The 20,203-nt window shown below is 29.6% G+C and overlaps 4 protein-coding genes and 1 long non-coding RNA gene across 6 annotated transcripts; 3 read left to right on the top strand and 2 right to left on the bottom strand.

Annotated features, from left to right (window-relative positions):
- Positions 1 to 125: 125 nt before the first annotated feature.
- Positions 126 to 7,298, top strand: LOC126920422 (glycogen phosphorylase). Its single transcript, XM_050730758.1, has 12 exons — positions 126 to 668; positions 889 to 1,157; positions 3,670 to 3,771; positions 3,855 to 4,169; positions 4,252 to 4,363; positions 4,448 to 4,607; positions 4,708 to 5,178; positions 5,268 to 5,382; positions 5,495 to 5,677; positions 5,772 to 6,119; positions 6,196 to 6,525; positions 6,610 to 7,298. The coding sequence occupies exons 2-12, from the start codon at positions 915 to 917 to the stop codon at positions 6,763 to 6,765; spliced, it is 2,535 nt and encodes an 844-aa protein (XP_050586715.1). The 5' UTR covers positions 126 to 668; positions 889 to 914; the 3' UTR covers positions 6,766 to 7,298.
- Positions 7,299 to 7,612: 314 nt separating this feature from the next.
- On the top strand, positions 7,613 to 11,312 carry LOC126920429 (32 kDa beta-galactoside-binding lectin-like). Of its 2 annotated transcripts, none has more exons than XM_050730775.1 (7): positions 7,613 to 7,839; positions 9,612 to 9,697; positions 9,846 to 10,050; positions 10,131 to 10,328; positions 10,405 to 10,493; positions 10,586 to 10,777; positions 10,948 to 11,312. In XM_050730775.1, the coding sequence occupies exons 1-7, from the start codon at positions 7,750 to 7,752 to the stop codon at positions 11,096 to 11,098; spliced, it is 1,011 nt and encodes a 336-aa protein (XP_050586732.1). In that variant the 5' UTR covers positions 7,613 to 7,749; the 3' UTR covers positions 11,099 to 11,312. The 2 variants fall into 2 exon arrangements, with proteins under 2 accessions (XP_050586732.1, XP_050586733.1); XM_050730776.1 differs by lacking the exon at positions 7,613 to 7,839 and adding an exon at positions 7,926 to 7,970.
- LOC126920431 (uncharacterized) lies at positions 10,553 to 12,356 on the bottom strand. Its single transcript, XR_007711958.1, has 3 exons — positions 12,263 to 12,356; positions 11,595 to 11,712; positions 10,553 to 10,791 (listed from the first exon to the last, which is right to left on the bottom strand). It is a non-coding gene; the product is annotated as an uncharacterized LOC126920431 (long non-coding RNA).
- A 53-nt stretch (positions 12,357 to 12,409) lies between these two features.
- On the top strand, positions 12,410 to 16,199 carry LOC126920423 (N-acetyltransferase ESCO2). Its single transcript, XM_050730759.1, has 6 exons — positions 12,410 to 12,775; positions 13,032 to 14,547; positions 14,615 to 14,837; positions 14,911 to 15,084; positions 15,164 to 15,369; positions 15,448 to 16,199. The coding sequence occupies exons 2-6, from the start codon at positions 13,064 to 13,066 to the stop codon at positions 15,569 to 15,571; spliced, it is 2,211 nt and encodes a 736-aa protein (XP_050586716.1). The 5' UTR covers positions 12,410 to 12,775; positions 13,032 to 13,063; the 3' UTR covers positions 15,572 to 16,199.
- A 164-nt stretch (positions 16,200 to 16,363) lies between these two features.
- On the bottom strand, positions 16,364 to 20,008 carry LOC126920424 (probable ATP-dependent RNA helicase DDX43). Its single transcript, XM_050730761.1, has 11 exons — positions 19,858 to 20,008; positions 19,475 to 19,731; positions 18,680 to 18,991; positions 18,394 to 18,612; positions 18,205 to 18,331; positions 17,947 to 18,112; positions 17,627 to 17,869; positions 17,394 to 17,541; positions 17,062 to 17,303; positions 16,818 to 16,980; positions 16,364 to 16,733 (listed from the first exon to the last, which is right to left on the bottom strand). The coding sequence occupies exons 2-11, from the start codon at positions 19,709 to 19,711 to the stop codon at positions 16,602 to 16,604; spliced, it is 1,989 nt and encodes a 662-aa protein (XP_050586718.1). The 5' UTR covers positions 19,712 to 19,731; positions 19,858 to 20,008; the 3' UTR covers positions 16,364 to 16,601.
- Positions 20,009 to 20,203: the final 195 nt, after the last annotated feature.

Here is a 20,203-nt window from a genome sequence, read left to right as displayed (position 1 = left end):
TTCTTCATATCCTCCATAATATCTAGAACAAATCAACTAATATAATATTCTAAAATAGTAAGTAGCCATTTTATTATATAATATTTTTGACGATAAGATAAAGCAGCTATATCTCGTTTATTAGTACGTGAAATATAGGATAGATCTTTCTTTTTTGTCGTAGAATTTAGACTGATAACATAATAGGATCACGTTAACTGATCGTGGATTTGGATGTTACGTCACCAATTACCGAAGGGAACAGCTCTAGGACCTAGGAACTAGGAAATCTTCAGTACATATGTATCTTAGTTTCAAAAAGTAGTGGGGATAGCAATAGCCAGTTAACAAAGCGTGACCATGGTCAGTTAATGCGACGCTACTGAATTTTTCAAACCAGTGTCGGAAGATCATCATAGATGGCAGGAATGCATGTTTAATTTTTCGAAACCTGGTCGGTACTATCATTGCAAATCATGTGATGTAATCCATTACAATACGCCTGCGCGACCTTCATACAAGGTGACTGTTTCGAGGATTTGGACGCATGTCATTCGCCTGCGTGTAGTATATGCGTGCGGATCTGTTTGTTGCCGGTATTCTTTCATGTGTCGTGAAAACCAGTCATTGTACTCATCAATCTACCGAATCATCAATAAAAGTATTACATTTGTAACGTACCCTTATTTGTGAGTGTACAACTTCAGAATTTAATTCAATCTTCGTATATAACGTTGTTTAGTAATAACAGTAATTAATAGAATAAAAGGAATTTGATTCTCGTAAAAACGAGAGAAAGTTGAATTAAACCTATAGTGTTAGGGCACGAAATTGATTTTGTATAACAAAAATAAGCAAATACAAATTATAAGTAAAATAGTATTGCATTTATAAACATTATATTGTAAGGAAAAAAGAAAAATAAACAAAGAGAAATGTCAGCATCAGACATGGATCACGAAAAGAGGAAACAAATTTCTGTGCGCGGGATTGTTGATGTGGAGAATGTGGGAAATTTTAAGAAAACATTCAATAGGCATCTCCATTACACTTTGGTGAAAGATCGTAATGTGGCTACGAGCAGAGATTATTTCATGGCCTTGGCACACAGCGTCAAGGACAACTTGGTCTCTAGATGGATACGCACTCAACAATACTATTACGAGAAAGACCCAAAAGTATGCAAGTATATCATTGATCACTTAATTCTTCAAGTTATTAAACTTATTATGTATAGTCTATAACCTTCATGCATGAAAATTATGATTATATGTAACTAATAATAAATTTGATTTCTTGTTTAACGATTGTCGGTAAGTATAATATCTAATATTTATTAAAACATAATTTATTGCGTATTTTGATAATCGTTTTGATTGTGTGATATATACATATAGAAATACATACATGTTAAACTTTTATTTCAATAAGCGAAGAGTTTTTTAATATAACTTTTAATATAAGAAAAATTTTAACATAAAGTTAAGTCGATAAACAACTACATACGATTCTTCTATGTTTCCCTTAAATTAATGAAAGAAAAGAAAATTTTTGTGTATTTAGTAATGAAATAATCGGTTCATGGACATATGAATACTATTTATACTTACATAAACAGATACTATATTGAAATGAACCTTTGAAATGTAAGATGCAACACGTTGCGGTGTCTATTTTCAGTTTGAATTATAATCGCCTCACCCTGAGGTCTTAAGCCAAACGGTTTTCATTCTTTTCGAAGCAATGTCATGATGGCGATAAGATCGTCGTCAATCTTTGAAAACATTCCAACTATATCGATGGATTAATAATAATTGTTTACAAAGAATTGTTTGTAAGATACATTATCATGTATATTGAACATTGAACTATAATCGATTATTACTAGCCATAAATTTTTCATTTATAGAAGCAAAATAATTATTCCGAGCGCATCCGTAAATTTTATTTAAAAGAATATTATGCATAGTTAGTAAGAATTATTGGCCAATCTTTACGATTAACTTTTACGATCGCGAAACATAAATCCGATTAAATATAAATTTTCTTGGAAATATTTCTTTAGGTAATTGCGCCTTCCGTATATTTAGAATAGTTGTATATAAATAAATCAGAGACGCGTTGAAAGTGCGAACATAAAGGAAAAGAGCAATTGGAGAGAAATAGGGATAGTCTTTGCAATAAAAGATTAGTCAGTTAATGTCGAACGAGAGAAAACGAAGATTATGTATTTAAGACGAAAAGAAAGAGATAATACAGAAAAGAAATAATACAAAAGTAGAAAGTGATCTATATCCATAAAGCTATAGGAGTAGGTAGAGAGGAATAAAATAAGTGTAGGTAGTATCATTAGATAAGAGCATTGCGATCGTTCTGGTCGCGTTAGTAACCATAGTATAGATATTAGAATCTTGCGAAAATTGAGAATAGAAAAGCAAATCAGTATGTTAATAAAGTAATTAGAAATTACTATATACATTCTATATTTATGTGTATACGATTAATTTGTAATGTAGTTTACACATTTGTAACAGAAATAAAAAGAGAATAAGCCGTTACAAGCAGCGTTTCCTTTATGAGAACGTTAATCATAAATAATTACAGAAATTGGTTGGACAATATAGATCACGTGACAGAACTATTAAAAGCCGAGAAGTCACGTTTAACACATTTACTACCGGATAGACTTTTGGACGTGGTCCCATTACATTATGCAAAAGTTCTGAAAATTTATACTGTTTGTGTTTATTGTTACGTCGCGCAAGACATTCGCACTCCAATAAGCCCAAGGACCTACCATAAATTTAAGCTCCTACATGCCCTGTTCGCACCTATGGTTTAAGTTAATCTGTTTTCCCGAAAAGACTTTCTCCGCAATTCTTAAGAGCGCGTAATAAACCCAAGAGTCTTTTTAAAAACCAGCCGAAAACACTTCTAGGATTCGAAAGTCTTAATATTAAAAAATATTATATAATAATGCTTACATATTGTTGAAATAAAAAGTTCAAAAATTTGTTCCCAAGAAAAGATGCAAAAATAAAAATGTTGCAAACTTTTTGCAAAAGTAGTAACACTTTCGAGGAAAGGAAAGCATTATTTTCATTGTTCTGTGTATACGTATAAAAGAAATTAATACACATTTATTTTCATTATCTTTTCTACTTTTTTATTTCCTATAATTTTCTTGTTTGTACAAATAGTACAATTTTTATCACGAAAAGAAATAATATCAAGTTTTTTTAGAGGAGCATCTTCAGCCATCTCGGTTATAAATAAACGACCCTCGAACGCGTGGAGGAACTAAACGAAATTTCGGAGTAATCGTTGAACGTAATAAAGATCAATTTTAACTGGGCGTTATCTTTCGCTTGCTCTTTCGTTTCAGAATGTCGGCTCGATTTATTTTTATTAGTTAGGCCATTCGCTGCGTAACACGAGATGTACACTACGATTTCATAACGGAATTTTACTTTTCCTCCTTTACATCATAGAATTATAGCTCAATATTTGCTACGGTTCAATGTTCGTACGGAAATGTACAGCATACTTATAAATAATGATATTTTTCCTTTTATCCTTAAACAGATTAACTTTTATCGTTGAAAATACATGAATGCACAATTGGTATCTTCTGAAATATTCTAATTTATTTCCCGTATTCTGTAACATATTTTCATTCTATTGTTTTAGAGAGTTTACTATCTTTCCCTGGAATACTACATGGGAAGGACTCTTCAAAACACCATGATTAACTTAGGCATCCAAGGTGCTTGTGACGAAGCTATGTATCAGGTTTGTTTCAAATAAAATTTCTAAAATCATCTACCGATAATAAAAATCGTAAAAAAAGAAACTAAGAAAGAATTGTATTATAGATGGGCTTGGATATTGAAGAGCTCGAAGAACTTGAAGAAGATGCAGGTTTAGGAAATGGAGGTTTAGGAAGACTAGCAGCTTGCTTCTTGGATAGTATGGCTACCCTTGGTCTAGCTGCTTATGGTTACGGTATTCGGTATGAATATGGTATATTTGCGCAGAAAATAAAAAATGGAGAACAGGTGGAGGAACCAGATGATTGGTTACGTTATGGAAACCCGTGGGAGAAGGCTAGGCCAGAATTCATGCTCCCTGTAAACTTCTATGGTCAGGTGATTGATACTCCTGAAGGAAAGAAATGGGTCAATACTCAAGTTAGTATACATAAAATAAATCTGTACAATTAATAAGTTAAAATTATTGATAAAATTATTTACATACCTTGCTTTCGATCAGGTCGTATTTGCGATGCCATATGATAATCCGGTTCCTGGATACAAAAACAACTTTGTTAATACTCTTAGATTATGGTCTGCTAAGTCGCCAATAGAATTTAATTTGAAATTTTGTAAGCAAGTTTTTATTACTTATATCATTTTATATATCATCAATCAAAATAGATTATCATAGAAAATAATCGTTTTTCTTTCAGTTAACGACGGTGATTATATCCAAGCTGTGTTTGACCGCACCTTGGCGGAGAACATTACTAGGGTGTTATATCCTAACGACAATTTCTTCGAGGGTAAAGAATTGCGATTAAAGCAAGAATACTTCATGGTAGCAGCTACTCTTCAAGATATCATACGAAGGTTGCTACATATTTATTTTGTTCACAAAGTTTCAAGATCCAAATGCGTTGTAGATATAATATTTCATTGACAAATTACATTCTTACAATATTATTTCTAGGTATAAAGCCAGCAAATTTGGTTCAAAGGAACACCATAGAACAGATTTTGACTTATTCCCCGACAAAGTGGCCATTCAGTTGAACGATACTCATCCTTCTTTGGCTATTCCTGAACTTATGAGAATTCTTATCGACGTCGAAGGGCTTCCTTGGGAAAAAGCTTGGGACATAACAACGAGAACATGCGCTTATACTAATCACACGGTTCTTCCAGAAGCTTTAGAGAGATGGCCCACAAGCCTGTTAGAAAGCATTCTCCCTAGACATTTACAAATCATTTATCATATTAATTTCCTCCATTTGCAAGAAGTTTCCACTAAATACCCGGGTGACATGGATCGTCTTCGTCGTATGTCTTTGATCGAGGAGGAAGGTGAAAAGAGAGTTAACATGGCTCATCTTTCGATTGTGGGTAGTCATGCTATCAACGGTGTCGCAGCAATTCATTCGGAAATTTTGAAAAGTGGCGTGTGGGTGTTTTTAGAATTTAAAATTTGTATTAATGATAACTTGTGTAATAAATGATAATTTTATAGTTTCGATTTACTCAATGTTTTAGGTTCAAAGACTTCTATGAAATGACACCTGAGAAATTCCAGAATAAAACTAATGGTATTACACCACGAAGATGGCTCCTTTTGTGCAATCCGAATCTCTCAGATATAATCGAAGAAGTAAATGTTATTTAAAATACCCATGTGTTATTAAAATACCCAAATGTTATTTAAATTACCCATAAATTACGATCTTCGTTTTGATATAAAATTATTGTTCACTATCTTATAGAAAATTGGCAGCGACTGGACAGTACATTTAGAACAGCTCGCTCAGCTGAAACAATGGGCTAAGGATCCAGTTTTCCAGCGCAGCGTTACGAAAGTGAAACAAGAAAATAAATTAAGATTAGCGCAAATGCTTGAGAAAGATTATGGAGTTAAAATAAATCCTGCTTCTATCTTTGATATTCAGGTAACTTTAATATTCAGTTGACGTAATTAAGTTTATGTGCAAATAAATTATTTAATTTCTATATAATTATTTAATATGCGGTACCATAACATAGGTGAAGCGAATACATGAATACAAGAGGCAACTATTAAATTGTTTACACGTAATCACATTATACAACAGAATAAAAAAAAATCCAAACGCACCATTCGTCCCTCGAACGGTGATGATTGGAGGAAAAGCTGCTCCCGGTTATCATTTAGCCAAAAAGATTATAAAGCTAATTTGCAGTGTAGGAAACGTTGTAAACAACGATCCTATTGTTGGAGATAAATTGAAATTTATTTTCTTAGAGAATTATCGAGTTACGTTAGCGGAGAAAATAATTCCAGCAGCAGATTTGAGTGAACAAATTTCTACTGCAGGTACTGAAGCTTCGGGTACCGGAAATATGAAGTTCATGGTAAGTATACTTTAATATGCAATTTATATATATGACTTATAACAATAAATGAATATTTTGTTTTAAATTACTTTAGTTAAATGGAGCCTTGACAATTGGCACATTAGACGGTGCTAACGTAGAGATGGCTGAAGAAATGGGTACAGATAATATATTCATTTTCGGTATGAATGTTGATGAAGTCGAAGAGTTGAAGAAAAGGGGATACAATGCTTATGATTATTACAATAGAATCCCAGAACTAAAACAATGTGTCGATCAGATCCAAGGTGGCTTCTTCAGCCCCAATAATCCAGATGAATTTAAAGATATTACCAATGTTTTATTAAACTGGGACAGATTCTATTTGTTTGCTGATTATGAGAGCTATATAAAAATGCAAGATCATGTCAGTAAAGTTTATCAGGTAAGTTCATACCAGAATTTTTTCAGGATAATTTTTATATATTTTTTTAATTATTGTTTTCTATATTTTCATTTTGTGTTTTAGGATGAAAATAAGTGGGTAGAGATGGCGATCAATAACATAGCTTCTTCGGGAAAATTTTCATCGGATAGAACGATTGCAGAATATGCTCGTGAAATTTGGGGCATTGAACCGTCTTGGCAACGACTTCCTGCACCTCATGAACCGCGGGACATTTAAATTATAACTTTCCTAGATATTTTACGATGTTACTTCTTGCATACATTATTAACATTTTTTAATTCTCCTTCTTTTTAACAAATAGTTAAAATTCTTCCACGAACGAGCGTGAGCAGTATCATTATTTATTTGTTTATTATTCTTATTTATCGCAAAATATTAAATGTAATGGTATACTGTAAACTACGTTTTATTTGAAAACGTATATAATATCTGAAATTTCTTAAAAAATTTTATTAGCTACTAATCATTGATCAACTATAACAAAGTTAATATAAAAAGAAATTTATTATGTCCTATATTCTAGACGAACATAAAATATTTTATATGTCTCTTGACAAACACAGCAGATGCAATCTAGTCGACAAAAAAGATAATAGTGGCATCAGAAATGATTTCATTCATATTTTTCTACTTGTAAATAAAATATCTGCAACAAAGATAAAAGATAATAATGAATCTATTAACTGTTAAATAATTAAAAATTGTTAAGATAAAACATTAACAAAAATATACATTATTTAAAATTTTGATTCCTTTGTGATGTGATATTATTATTAACATTTAATTATATATTTACAATGTGCGAAAATTTACTGGTAATTACTGTTTTCTAATATTTTAAAATGCTCATTGTCAAGTTTTAAGAGAATTACTATATTTGAAAAGAGAAAGAAAAATAATTCTTCTCTATATATTTAACTCAATAAAGCATGTGTTATAAAAATATTTGGACCCACTTTTTATATCAAAACAATTATTACATTACGCTCCAAAAGAAAATAAATATTAAAGAAACTTAAATTTTTTGTATTGAAATCGCTAAAGTATAAATTATTTTTTTAAATATGTGCCTTCAATCGAATCAAATATATTTGTAAATGCATCAGAAATAAATAGAAGAAAGATATCGCGTGCACGAAAACGCAGCTTGAAATATGGCAATGTTGCAATTAATCATTTTTCGAACTTATTAAAGAGAGCATGTCTGTACATCAAACTGAAATTTTCGTGCAAACAAAAGAAAACGCTCTTCGTGAATTTTCGTTTGTCGATGAAGAAACAGTGCCGTTAGTGAGTATCGATCGGTAATATAAAAATTGAGTCATAGATAACATAAATGTAGATTTTCCAATTTAAAATGTAGTTGCAAATATCTAACCTATTTTACATATTATATGTATCTACATTATTTAGTATCACAAGTATGTGAACTTGATTATTACATTAATAACTAAATCTTCAGTCGAGTTAAATTTGCATTGCTTTAAGTAATATAATTAACCAATTAATCAATTAATATGTCAATGATCTTTATCAGTTTGACTTATTAGGTTAGAGATATATAAATACATCATAATCATAATGAACATATATATATATATATATATACGATAGTATAATGATATAACATTGTATATACATAATTCTGATACATATGACTTGACTACGGACATTTATGCATTTGTGACAAGTATAAATATACAAATATGTGCAAAAATATACATATGCATGAATGTAAAAATATATAAAATATCAAGACTAAAACATATGTCACAATATGCAGAGAATAAAACTTTTTTATTTAAATTTCAATTCTTTATCTATACCTGTAATAATATGAATTTGCACAAATATCTGCAGTCTAATCATAATCTATTCTCTCTTTGGCAATTATATTTAGCACTAAAGAATTATAAGACGAGATTTTCAACCGAAAAATTCTATAAAATTGATTAATAACTGATGAATGTATACATAATACTATTAATACTGCATGTTTGTAGTACGGTTAGTCTTGAATAAACTACACATATATAGACGTACATATGTATGTACAGTACACATACACAAGTTTGAATCAAACGTCTACGTAAATTTTTACTAAATATTTTCTGTTTTAGCTTTTAATTCAAACGCTAATTTTGTTTCAGAAAAAATACATTTAAAAGTTGTGCTGTAAATTTACAATGAATTGCATTTATACTAAAATCATGAAACGAAAATATCTTCAGATTAGGTACTAAGAAATTTCAAAAAAGCGTTTCTTTAATCTTGTCCTTTTTCTTGTTTAGATTCAAATAGTTGTGAATGATTATCTTGTACTAAGAAAATGAAGATGAAAACTTGCACATGTAATAAAATGATTCTCATGGCGACTAATGTCGAAGATTCGTATCCGGATTCCGAATAGTTTATATGTATTGTGCTTATGTATAGTTTTCAACATTTATCCCACCCTATTCTTTTTTAAATTTTCCGCTTGTATCTTTATTTTCAAACTACATGTCCTTAATAAACGAAGATTATTTTATTAACTACGATATTTTATCTTGGAATATCCAGCATACATGGTGTTCTAGTATGAAATCAAATGATACCGGAGGACTAAGTAACGTTCTCTCCATATTTCCTATTTTTATTGTAACCTTTTAATGAAGTTTAAAACGATTTGTGAGTATATAACATTTTTGTCTTGTTTATACCACAGAACATTCTAACAAAGACTAGTAAAGAATTGAAATGTTCTATATAATAACTCAATAAGTTATATAATATAAGTTATATAAGTTATATAGAAGTTATTATGTAGTTGAACTTATCAAATTTAAAACGCAAAGGTATTCCGAAATACAACAAAAGTTCATTCAAAACATATTCGTATCATATTTTAATGATTGTACATAAGCATAGATTAATTTAATTTGCATTAAAAGTTTATCTTATATACAAGATATTTCGAAAATATAATTTATAGTAATAAAGTATTAATATAAATACTTTTTTGTGTAATATATCTTTAACTATATCTTTAACTATAAATGTATGTACGCATTCTATTCCAGAATGCTTCAAAACCGGTTCCATTGCAACCTTTGAAACCAACATCAGCTATAGTGGTTACAGGCTATGTTCCTCCCAATGCTTTGAGGTGATATCTTATCGCAAAAAAATCTCGTAACCGAAATTTTTTTAATTTTGAAAGTCATATTAAAACAAACAGTAAACAAACAGGAAAATTACAATCGTGAAGTTGTAAAATCACAATTGTAATATTCGTTAAAACACAATTACCACAGATTTTCAGTGAACTTATTATGCAAAACTACCGGAAATATCGCATTGCATTTCAACGCACGATTAGACAGGGGTTATGTGGTTCGAAATTCGAAATTTAGGGGATGTTGGGAAGAGGAGGAAACCTGTTCTCCTGCAGGGCATACCGCTTTCCGTCGGAACTCCTATGTTCACATTTTGATATTTTGTACTGCCAATGAATATCAAGTAAGAAATGAGGGTTATTTAATATAACTATCAATTTTATAGTACTTATATTTATTCGAAATTAATTTTCTTTTTATTAGATTGCTGTCAATGCAGAACATTTTTGCGCATTTGCGTATAGAATGCCTCTTGAAGATGTAATGTATCTTGAAATAAATGGATCATTGGAAGACACTCGGTTTAGGCAATTTGAATTGTTCGTTTATCCTGATCCAAAGTTATGCAGACCAAGTAACGTTTTAAGTTTAAAAATTGATCAGCCACTGGTCGAATTTCTTGTAAGTCTTTCTAAAATTACTAACTCGGCTTTTTACTAGTTGAAATATCAATTATTATTAAATATTCTGTATGTAGGATATTCCACTTACGGTAGATATAGAAAATGAATTTAAAACCGGAGCTAGGCTTTTCATTGCTGGAAGACTGAAACTTCTGCCTCATTCGTGAGTGTTGATGATCTTTTGAGAATTAAATAAATTTGCAAAGAAGAGGAAAGAAAGAATAAACAATAATTCGTTTCTATATTTGCTAACAGATTTTATATAAATTTACAAAAGGGAAAAGCAGTTTATCCACATCCGGTAATTGCATTGCATTTAAATCCACGTTTTTTATATGGCAGTAGCGCACCCTATGTCGTTATGAACTGTTGGTCAAATGGATCTTGGGGACGCGAAGAAAGGCACTCAAGTCATCTATGGATGCCTGGTCGTGATTTTCTTCTAACGTAGGTTTTTCCATCTTTAAAAAATACAAAATACGATATGCATGAAACTTTAACTAACTAAGTCAAGTTTAATTCAAGATATTGTTATAAATAATTACTAATTACTTTTTGAAAATTCGAGTAACTTGTTGACTTTCTGACTGTAATTTTTTATGGTTTTCCTTTTATAGAATTCGATGCGAAATCGAAGCATATACAATATGGTTAGGCGAAAAAATGATTGGTGAATTCAAACATAGATTACAACCAACTATCATCGATACTCTTAAAATATCCGGAGACATCGTACTTCATGATCTAGCCATGATTTATTCAAATTAAGCTCTATTACTTGTTATTCATTTTAATAAAATGGCATTTACCTTTTAACCTATCTTTCCCATATAAGACTTTAAATATCATTTGTCCCGCATATCGCAAAGGCATAAAAATGTTCTCATTTTTAAATAATGTAGTATCAATGACTTATTGTTGGTAATATTTATGTAATGAAAGAAATAATATTGATAATAAAAATTTATCATTAATACGTTAATATCTTTAATATCTTCAGTTGCTTAAATATATAATTTAAAACAATATAATAACAGAATTTTATTTATTCTTTATCTGAGAAGTAGATCTCTAGAATATAAAATTTGTCAAAATTATTTGAATACCTGTACATCAAAAGTATCTTATAAAGCAACATTTTTTTTATTAATTTTTTATTTTTTATTGCTTCGTTACTGAATTAAAATATACCAAATACTCATTAACTGAAATTATTGTAATTCAAGAACTTTTAATTTTAATTATAATTTTAATTTTTTATTACCTGTTTCTTCATGACATATTTGACACCTTTATTATTATCAAGGAAATGAGAGTGCTCATGTTTATGATTTCGGCTGTTTCTAGACCAGTGCTGCCCATAACGCTAAAGGTATTCTACGCTAGCATATACAAAAACCTATTTAGTTCCATCACAAACGAAAGAAAGAGAAATTAATTGTTTATTATATCTTTTCTTACTGAAGAAGAGAAAATCTTTCCTTTCAAACGATAAAGGATCAGTCGAATGACCCAATAATTCTAATATACTCTCTATTTACGATAACTTTTTAGATTGAACATTAAATTTATTTTCCTCTCGATAATATTTTTGTTATAATAAAATATAAATTTCATTTTAACAGTAATTTCAATAATTGATGGGCTGCAAATAATATTTCTATATCATTTCTATATCAATAAAACGAAATTTAGATTTCATTATAACAAAAACATTATCGCAAGGAAAGTAGATTTGTGTATAAAAGATATATTAAAATTATTGCGTCATTCCACTGGTCCACCATCGTTCGAAAGGAAAGATTTTTTTTCTTTTCTAAAAAGATTATAATAAACAATTAATTTCCCTTTTTGAAACAACTAAGTTTAATTATTGCGTAATTTTATTATTTTTAAATATTTGATGATTTTAAAATTTAATATTATTTATACTTGTCTATTTCGGATAGAAGTTCGGATAGGCTCTTGTAGCGTAAGACTATGAATGTATGTGTACCTTGTTTGTGTTGAGGTAAATAGGTTCTCGTACATGCTATAATGGAACATCTTCAGTATTTAGCTACGTGGTGCGGCACCTATACTGTGAAACAAATAGAACAATGAACGTGAGCAGTCTGATTTCCTCTCTGTTATCATATTCATTCTCATCGGACATATTTTTTGACTAGAGCATCCAATCGTTTTATATATAGTTCCGGATAAGAGTGAATGAATGTGAAAACATGGTACAAAAACGGAAACTTTATAGCAGTTTCAGATTTTCGGTTATGTGAATGGATTAGTTTTAAAGCAGATATTAATATTATTTAAGTTTATTACACAAATATATAGATATGTTAATAGACATGTAATAAAATATATTTTGAGATATTTGGAAAATTAATAAAACGAGAAGAGATAAAAATATTTTCAACAACATATGAATTATTCTTCGTGCTGACTGAGGTTAGTTTATTTATTTATTATACTTTCCAGAATTTGTTTTCCTCTAGCTTTTCTTAATATTAATTAAAATATAAATATAAATGGAAAGATTCATTGTTATATTATTATCGTAACCGGTTTGAAAAAATCATGTTTTTTTATAACTAATGCGACCTTAATATTAAAATTAAAATAATTTATAAATGCAAAAGTTGTATTAGTAAGCAATGTTTCTATTTTTTTCATGATTTTTATATAATTCTTGTCCCTCTTTCAGCTTTTGAAGTACTTATTAAAAGCTATTGGAACATGTCTGTATATCTACCAAGAGAATCATTATACACTCCACGGAGAGTGCAAAAATGTTTATTTGGATCAGGTGAAAGTTCAAAGAAAAAGAAGATCTGTAAAATTCAAAGAGATTTAAACTTTTCAAACAGCTCATCTGGAGAAGAGTCAGATTTGGGGCCTATGAATATTATGGAACATTCTCCACAAAAAGGAATATTACTAAATTCACCAAAATTTCTGTCTAACTCCCCATTCAACAATTCTAATAAGCAGATACCAAATCAGACAATACTCGATGCATCAGAAAGACAATTTGGCATAGAGCTGCAAAATAGTATAATAGAAACACCACATAAGCCTAGAAGTCCAAAAAGCAAATTAATAACATCGTTAAATTTAGATAATAAAATATCCTTACCAAGAGTTCATAGGCGTAAATCGCTTAATATTCTTGATATCATTGAAAATTCACCCGAGAAAAAAGAAAATAACTTAAAGAGACATGCATTTGAAGAATTAGAAAATACAGTTACAAAATTGCTAAAAACTGATGAAAATTATTTAATACCAAAAGCTAGAGCAGCTTTATTTCAAGATAGAGATTATAAATCAAAACTGAAGAATATAACACTCAGTACTAGAAATTTTTATAGTAATTCTGAGACCAAACGTGACTGTAAAATCATCTCTGAATTAGCAGAACAAAAACGACAAGTGAGTTTTATAAAACATGCATCCAACTATAAAAGATCTATGAAAAAACATACAATAGGAGGAATTAATGCTGGTGTGTCACATGGTATTAAGAAACCAAAACTGAAGACAAGTTTAGATATAAAACATAATAATAGTACAGGGATGATTAATATACAATATACGAATATACAAGAACATTTTTCAAAAAGAGAAGAGCAAAAAACAGAGCTAATAAGTTCATCGCCAGAAGAAAGAATTTTATCACCAGAAATTGATCTTAATAAACGCTTTTTCAAAATTAAAAGGTCGTCAAAGAGAAATTCTTCAGCTATAGTAACTATAAATAATAATGTAAAATTAAAGATTCAGTCAGATGGTAAAATGGCACTAAATCAAAAGAGTAGTAAACAGGCTTATAGACAACCGAAACATGTAGATACTTCTTTTGATGCAACTGATTTGTCAGTAGATGAACCAGAATTAGAAACTGCCATAGAGAAAGAAAGAGTAAGTAATATATTAAAGATTTTGGAGAACGATTGGGCTGATGATGATTATGATACTATGGAAGTACTAATTAATGAAAGGCATGAACATATTTCACCATTAAAGCCAATAGCAGTATTGAATGACGTTACTATGTCACCAGCAAGTGAACTTAGTACTATGACTTCAACTATGAATATTAAGGACATTAGTACACCAACAGTTCACAAAAATATTTCTTTGGACAATAATGAAGTTACATCAGAAGAAAAATATTATCCATTATTTAATAAAGCTTACTCGGTCAATAAAATTTTGAGGTAAGTAAAATATTTAAAATACGGATTAATTTCTGAATCACCTTTCATAATATTATGGATATTTTAGTGGAAATAACAAAAAATCCATATCTAATGCAAAAGAAACCACAAGTTGGCAATTGTCTATGAAACTAAATGGTGATGACAATCAATATCAATTAGACGCAGGGCAAAAGAATTTTGGAGCAACACAATGTGCTGAATGCGGTATTGTATATCAAATTGGGGATCCAGAAGATGAAAATGCTCATTTAAATTATCATAATAATAAAAAAAGTTTAAAATTTTCCGTACGTATAAAATACATGCACGTAGTTTGTGTAAATAATGTGTGTGACATTTTACTTAAGATAATATTTTTAGGGTTGGAAAACGGAACGTGTAATTATGGAGGATCCATTTACATTAAGTCGAGTAATCTTGGTAGAACCAAGTGATTCGAAAATATGTTGGAAGAAAGTAAAAGAAGTTTTAGAATATGTTGACAGAGATTTAGGATTAGCTTGCACAAAATTACCGGATTACGAGGAGAAAAAAGTAATGTCGAAAAATATATCAGAAAGCAATTTCCTTGTACTATAAATTTGATTTTACTCTGATACAATTTATTCTTTAGGTGTATTTATACATTAGGGACAAAGCTATTATAGGAGTGTTAGTCGCAGAATATATAACGACTGCACATCGTATGATTCCTGAATTACTAGAACTGGACTGTTGTACAGCAGAAAGTAGCCCTGCAAAATGTGGTATCAATGTTGTATGGACGGATTTAAATCATCGTAGACAAGGGATAGCCACTAAATTGATCGATATATTACGGTAAATATTTTTATTTTTATAAATAATTTCGAAAATATTTGCATAATTAATCAATATATTTAATATAAACTATTTCAGAGCTCATTTTTATTTTGGTTATGTAATGTCTATAGATGACATAGCGTTTTCAATTCCAACTCCGAGCGGAAAAATATTTGCTGAAAAATATACCAAAACACGGAATTTCAAAGTGTATAGTTAAATGTTATTTTTGATAAAAAAAAGTCTATCAAAATTTATGGCAATAGTACTATTCATCATTCATCTGTTACTAAGTCTATGTACAAATAATAATATTGTCACGCAACTTATTATATTGATAGGTATTTACAGAGAACTTATTTATTTTTTTTATTTTTTTAATTATTCTTCGTTCAGTAAATGAATAATTGCAACATTCCTGTCACTTTTGTTTTTAAATCTTTCTGTTAACAAAATTGCTTTTTATGTTGATTATTTCTGAACGAAGTTTTTAAATATTTTGATATTTCTATTCTAGAATTGCTACTAGTGTATGTTGCTACTAGTGTATTTGAATTAATTACCACTCTGTTACTGTGAAAATTCAAATATGCGTGTATATGCAAATATTAAATGATAATTCTTTTATTCAAATACGTAATATTTCTGGACCAAGTATACAAATTTTTAGATATTTTAATATTGCTATTCTAGAATTGCTATTAGTGTGCTTGAATTGATTATCACTCTGTTACTGTGAAAATTCAAATATGCATGTATGTGCAAATAAATATTAGGTGATAATTCTTTTATTTAAACACGTAATTTTCTGTATAACATGAGTATAAATAGAAAAATAAGTTCATAAATTTTTATGTTTCATATCTAACCTCTATAATAACTTTATTAAAGTAATATCTTTTTAAAGTAACAGTTCTTACTTCCAATACTACTTTCACGTTTGTAAAAGGAAAAAATAAAATATAACATCAATATTTCATACATATAGCAATAATAACATATAATAATAATCTTGTATGTAATTTATATTTTTATTTAGTTTATATCCAAAATATAAACAATACACTTTTGCAAAATAGCCGCGTGTTATAAATGTGTCCTTAAATTCCCTCGAAATAATAACTGTCGATTTGATACATTTACATTCCATAAAAAAAATGTATATATTTCTGTTTTTCTTACATACATATACTTAAGTATATCTTAACCTGAGTGAATAGGAACTGTATAAATGTAGGTAACTTTCCAGATTAAAACCATCTTCTCCAACCACCTCCTCCTCCTCTTCCTCTTCTGCTTCGGTCGGAGCGTCTTTCGGTAGCTCGCTTCTCCTTCCATGCGTCATATCTATCAGCCATCTGGTATAATTCTTCAGGTACTTCCTGCAAAGACAAAGATTTACATATGTAAATTTATATACATATAATCAAATTTTCATATAGACATATAAATATACTAAAATATACTTGATTAGCTTCTTCTAAAATATTAATTAGTTCTCTCGCGTGAGACCAATCACTCCGGGTCATGTAAGTAATACTTTCACCGGTACGACCAGCGCGGCCAGTACGTCCAACACGGTGAACATATTCTTCTATATCCCGTGGAAAATCAAAATTTAAAACATGCCTAAAAATAAACTTTTTTTAAAAGGTTTCTTCTTAAATTTAAGTTTGGATCAAATTCTAAATAATATACAATCAGACGTACGTAATATCATCAATATCGATTCCTCTACTGGCGACATCTGTCGCCAATAATATTCTAGCCTCTCCAGTTTTTAATTCCTCTAATGCTTGTTCTCTATCAGCTTGTTCTCTTCCGCCATGTATACTTGAACAATTAACAGCCATCAAAGCTAAATCACTCGCTACATCATCTACCTTAGCTTTTTTTGCAAAAAATACTATTACTTTATCATTCGGTGCCATGTCGCGAAAGAATTGATGCATCTATTGAAAAAAAAAAAAAAAAAAAAATGATAATATATGTGTTTTAGTATAAGATTCAATAAGATTCAAAGAATTTTTCATTATATTAACCATATCAGTCTTATCATTTTCATCAATAATATAAATCTTCTGCAGCACTGTATGTACAGCAACTAAGTCCAACGATCCAACATATACTTGAATTGGATTTTTCATATACGATTTCGCCAAACGTCTGACAGTTATCGGCCATGTGGCGCTAAAATGTAAAAGCACTCTATTGTTATTTGTTATCACATAGAAAATATTTAAAAGATTGTTTTTTAATAATAAATTTGATATACCTCGTCATAACAGTTTGTCTATCTGGCCTTACGTCTATTAAAGCTTTTCTAATTTGTGGTTCAAATCCCATATCAAGCATACGATCAGCTTCGTCTAAGACTAAATATGAAACGGTAGAAACATCTAACACTTCTGTGCGTACAAGATCATTTAGTCTACCAGGTGTAGCAATAACTATTTCTACACCTTCTGTTACCACATCAACTTGTTTTTTACGACATCCGCCTCCATATACACACACCCTTTAATAATAAATTATTTATTAATATATCCTTGTACATGCATGTTTCAAAATGAAAATATAATAAATTTTACTTACGCCTTTATGCCATGATAGGAATACTTGTTTACTTCTTTCTCAATTTGCAAGGCTAGCTCTCTGGTAGGTGCTAGAACAAGGACAGTTGGTCCTTTCCGCTCTGATCTCGGTGTTATCTGGCCTTCGATATGGATCAAAGCAGGCAGTAGAAATGCCAAAGTTTTCCCTAAATATCAATAAAATAATTTCCTTTATACTCTTTTTCTTTCTTCTACTCTTTTCTTTATTCTACTCAGACAAAACTACATTACAATATACCTGTCCCTGTTTGCGCAATGCCAATAAGGTCTCTGCCACTAAGAAGAATAGGCCATGCTTGACACTGTATTGGGCTTGGTTGAGGAAATTTTTGTTTTCTAATTTCTTCAAGTATTTCAGAGTAATCCTATAACATTTATATTGTAGTCTATATTTTTCATAAATATTTATTTAAATCTCATTACTTACTTGAAAGGCCTGTTCAAATGTTTCGATAGGGTTGGGTATACTTAATACTTCAGAGGTATCTTCTTCATCATCAAGCACAATGTGCACTTCTATATTATTGTTTGCCTTTCGAAAGGCATCTACTTGCTCTGATGTCAAATTAGCAATTATTGGATCCTCTTTATAAAAATTTTTAACAATAGGAGTACACTTTGCCCATCTTTGTCTGTGGTATTCATCCTAATCAAAAAAAGATGATGCATATACAAAGGAATTAAATTTACTTTATAATCTCATAGAAACTTACATGATCCTTGCTTATTTGTCGCCAATCAAGATTAAGAAATCTTGGTATCTCATCCTGTTTCTCTTGTTTATTTCCCCCTTGCTCATTTTCCTTTTGCTCATTTTCCTTTTGCTCATTTTCCTTTTGATCATTTTCCTTTTGCCCATAATCCCTTTGCCCATTTTCTCTTTGTTCATTTCCTAATGTTCGTACTTTATCTGTTCTAACATTATCTCTTAATGACTCTTCTATTAAGCATATTGCTTGTTGTTGTGCTTCTTTAGTTCCAATAATGGTTACAGCTGTTGTATCATTTGTACTTGATCTCTCAACCTATTGATATTGAATTAAACTTTACTCCTTAGAAACTGTACATGTCAAAAATTTACAATGTAGCATGCAAAATAAAAATGTTATTCACAAAGTATTACTAATTATGTCAAACCATCTTATAATATATATATTTATATATATATATATATATATATATATATATATATAATATGTATTTTGATATATATAATACTTTATGAATAACATTTTTATTTTGCAAGCTACATTGTAATTTTTTGATATATATATCAAAATACATATTATTATAAATTATTATAAATACATATTATATATATTTATTAATATATATAATATATATGTATTATTTTCAATATTGAAGACAAAAATATATTTTAAAAATTTACATAAAAAATTATTTAAATGATGCCTTTTATAAGACTATATTTTGAGCTTCAAAATTATTAAAAATTTATATATTACATGAAACTAGAGAAAATCAAATAATATTCAATAAATGCTTACGTGAATTCTCGTATTTGTTTTGTCTTGTAATTCTCTAATATTACTTCCACTTTTGCCAATAAGTCTTCCAACTTTTCCGGTACCGATTTGAATTACAGATTGGTTATATCGTGCATTGTAATTATTGCGAGGGAAATTTGGATACCGCTCTCCTCTTCTAAAGGTTTTATGTTGATAATTATTTTGTCGTTCATTGTATCTTGCATTGGGTCTGCTACAGTACGGCTGTACGTCCATTATTAAGATATTCTTCCTATCTACAAGTATAAACAATCCTTAGAATTGTATGAATTATTTTTCGCGTATTCACTTTAATTATAATCAAATAAATTCAGTATATTATGAAAAATTAAAATATATTTAAAGTATAATGTTTTTCATACCTTGAATGTTTGTAATTAGTTTCCAACTTAACTTCACTAAACTACTTTCTACGCCAAATGTTGTAGCTTCAGCAACCTCTTCCTAACTGAACGGAAACAAACTGAGGAACGGACGCTTTATTAACCATAGTAGAGGGGCAGTAATCTGCTCATGCCCATTGTTCTCGTTGTTCCACAATACAGGTGCTGCACCATGCGACCAAGTGCTGAAGTTGTATATGCTAGCATATACGAGAACCTACTTACCCTCTTAGAACCTACTCCTACCACAAATGAGGTATACTCATTGTGATTCCAGGTTACAAGAGCCTATTTCATTGTACAGTTCTATGGAAAAATTCACACT

The sequence above is a fragment of the Bombus affinis genome, chromosome 9, assembly GCF_024516045.1.
Source record: "Bombus affinis isolate iyBomAffi1 chromosome 9, iyBomAffi1.2, whole genome shotgun sequence".
Taxonomy (NCBI): domain Eukaryota; kingdom Metazoa; phylum Arthropoda; class Insecta; order Hymenoptera; family Apidae; genus Bombus; species Bombus affinis.
This window is presented reverse-complemented; position numbering and strand designations above follow the sequence as displayed.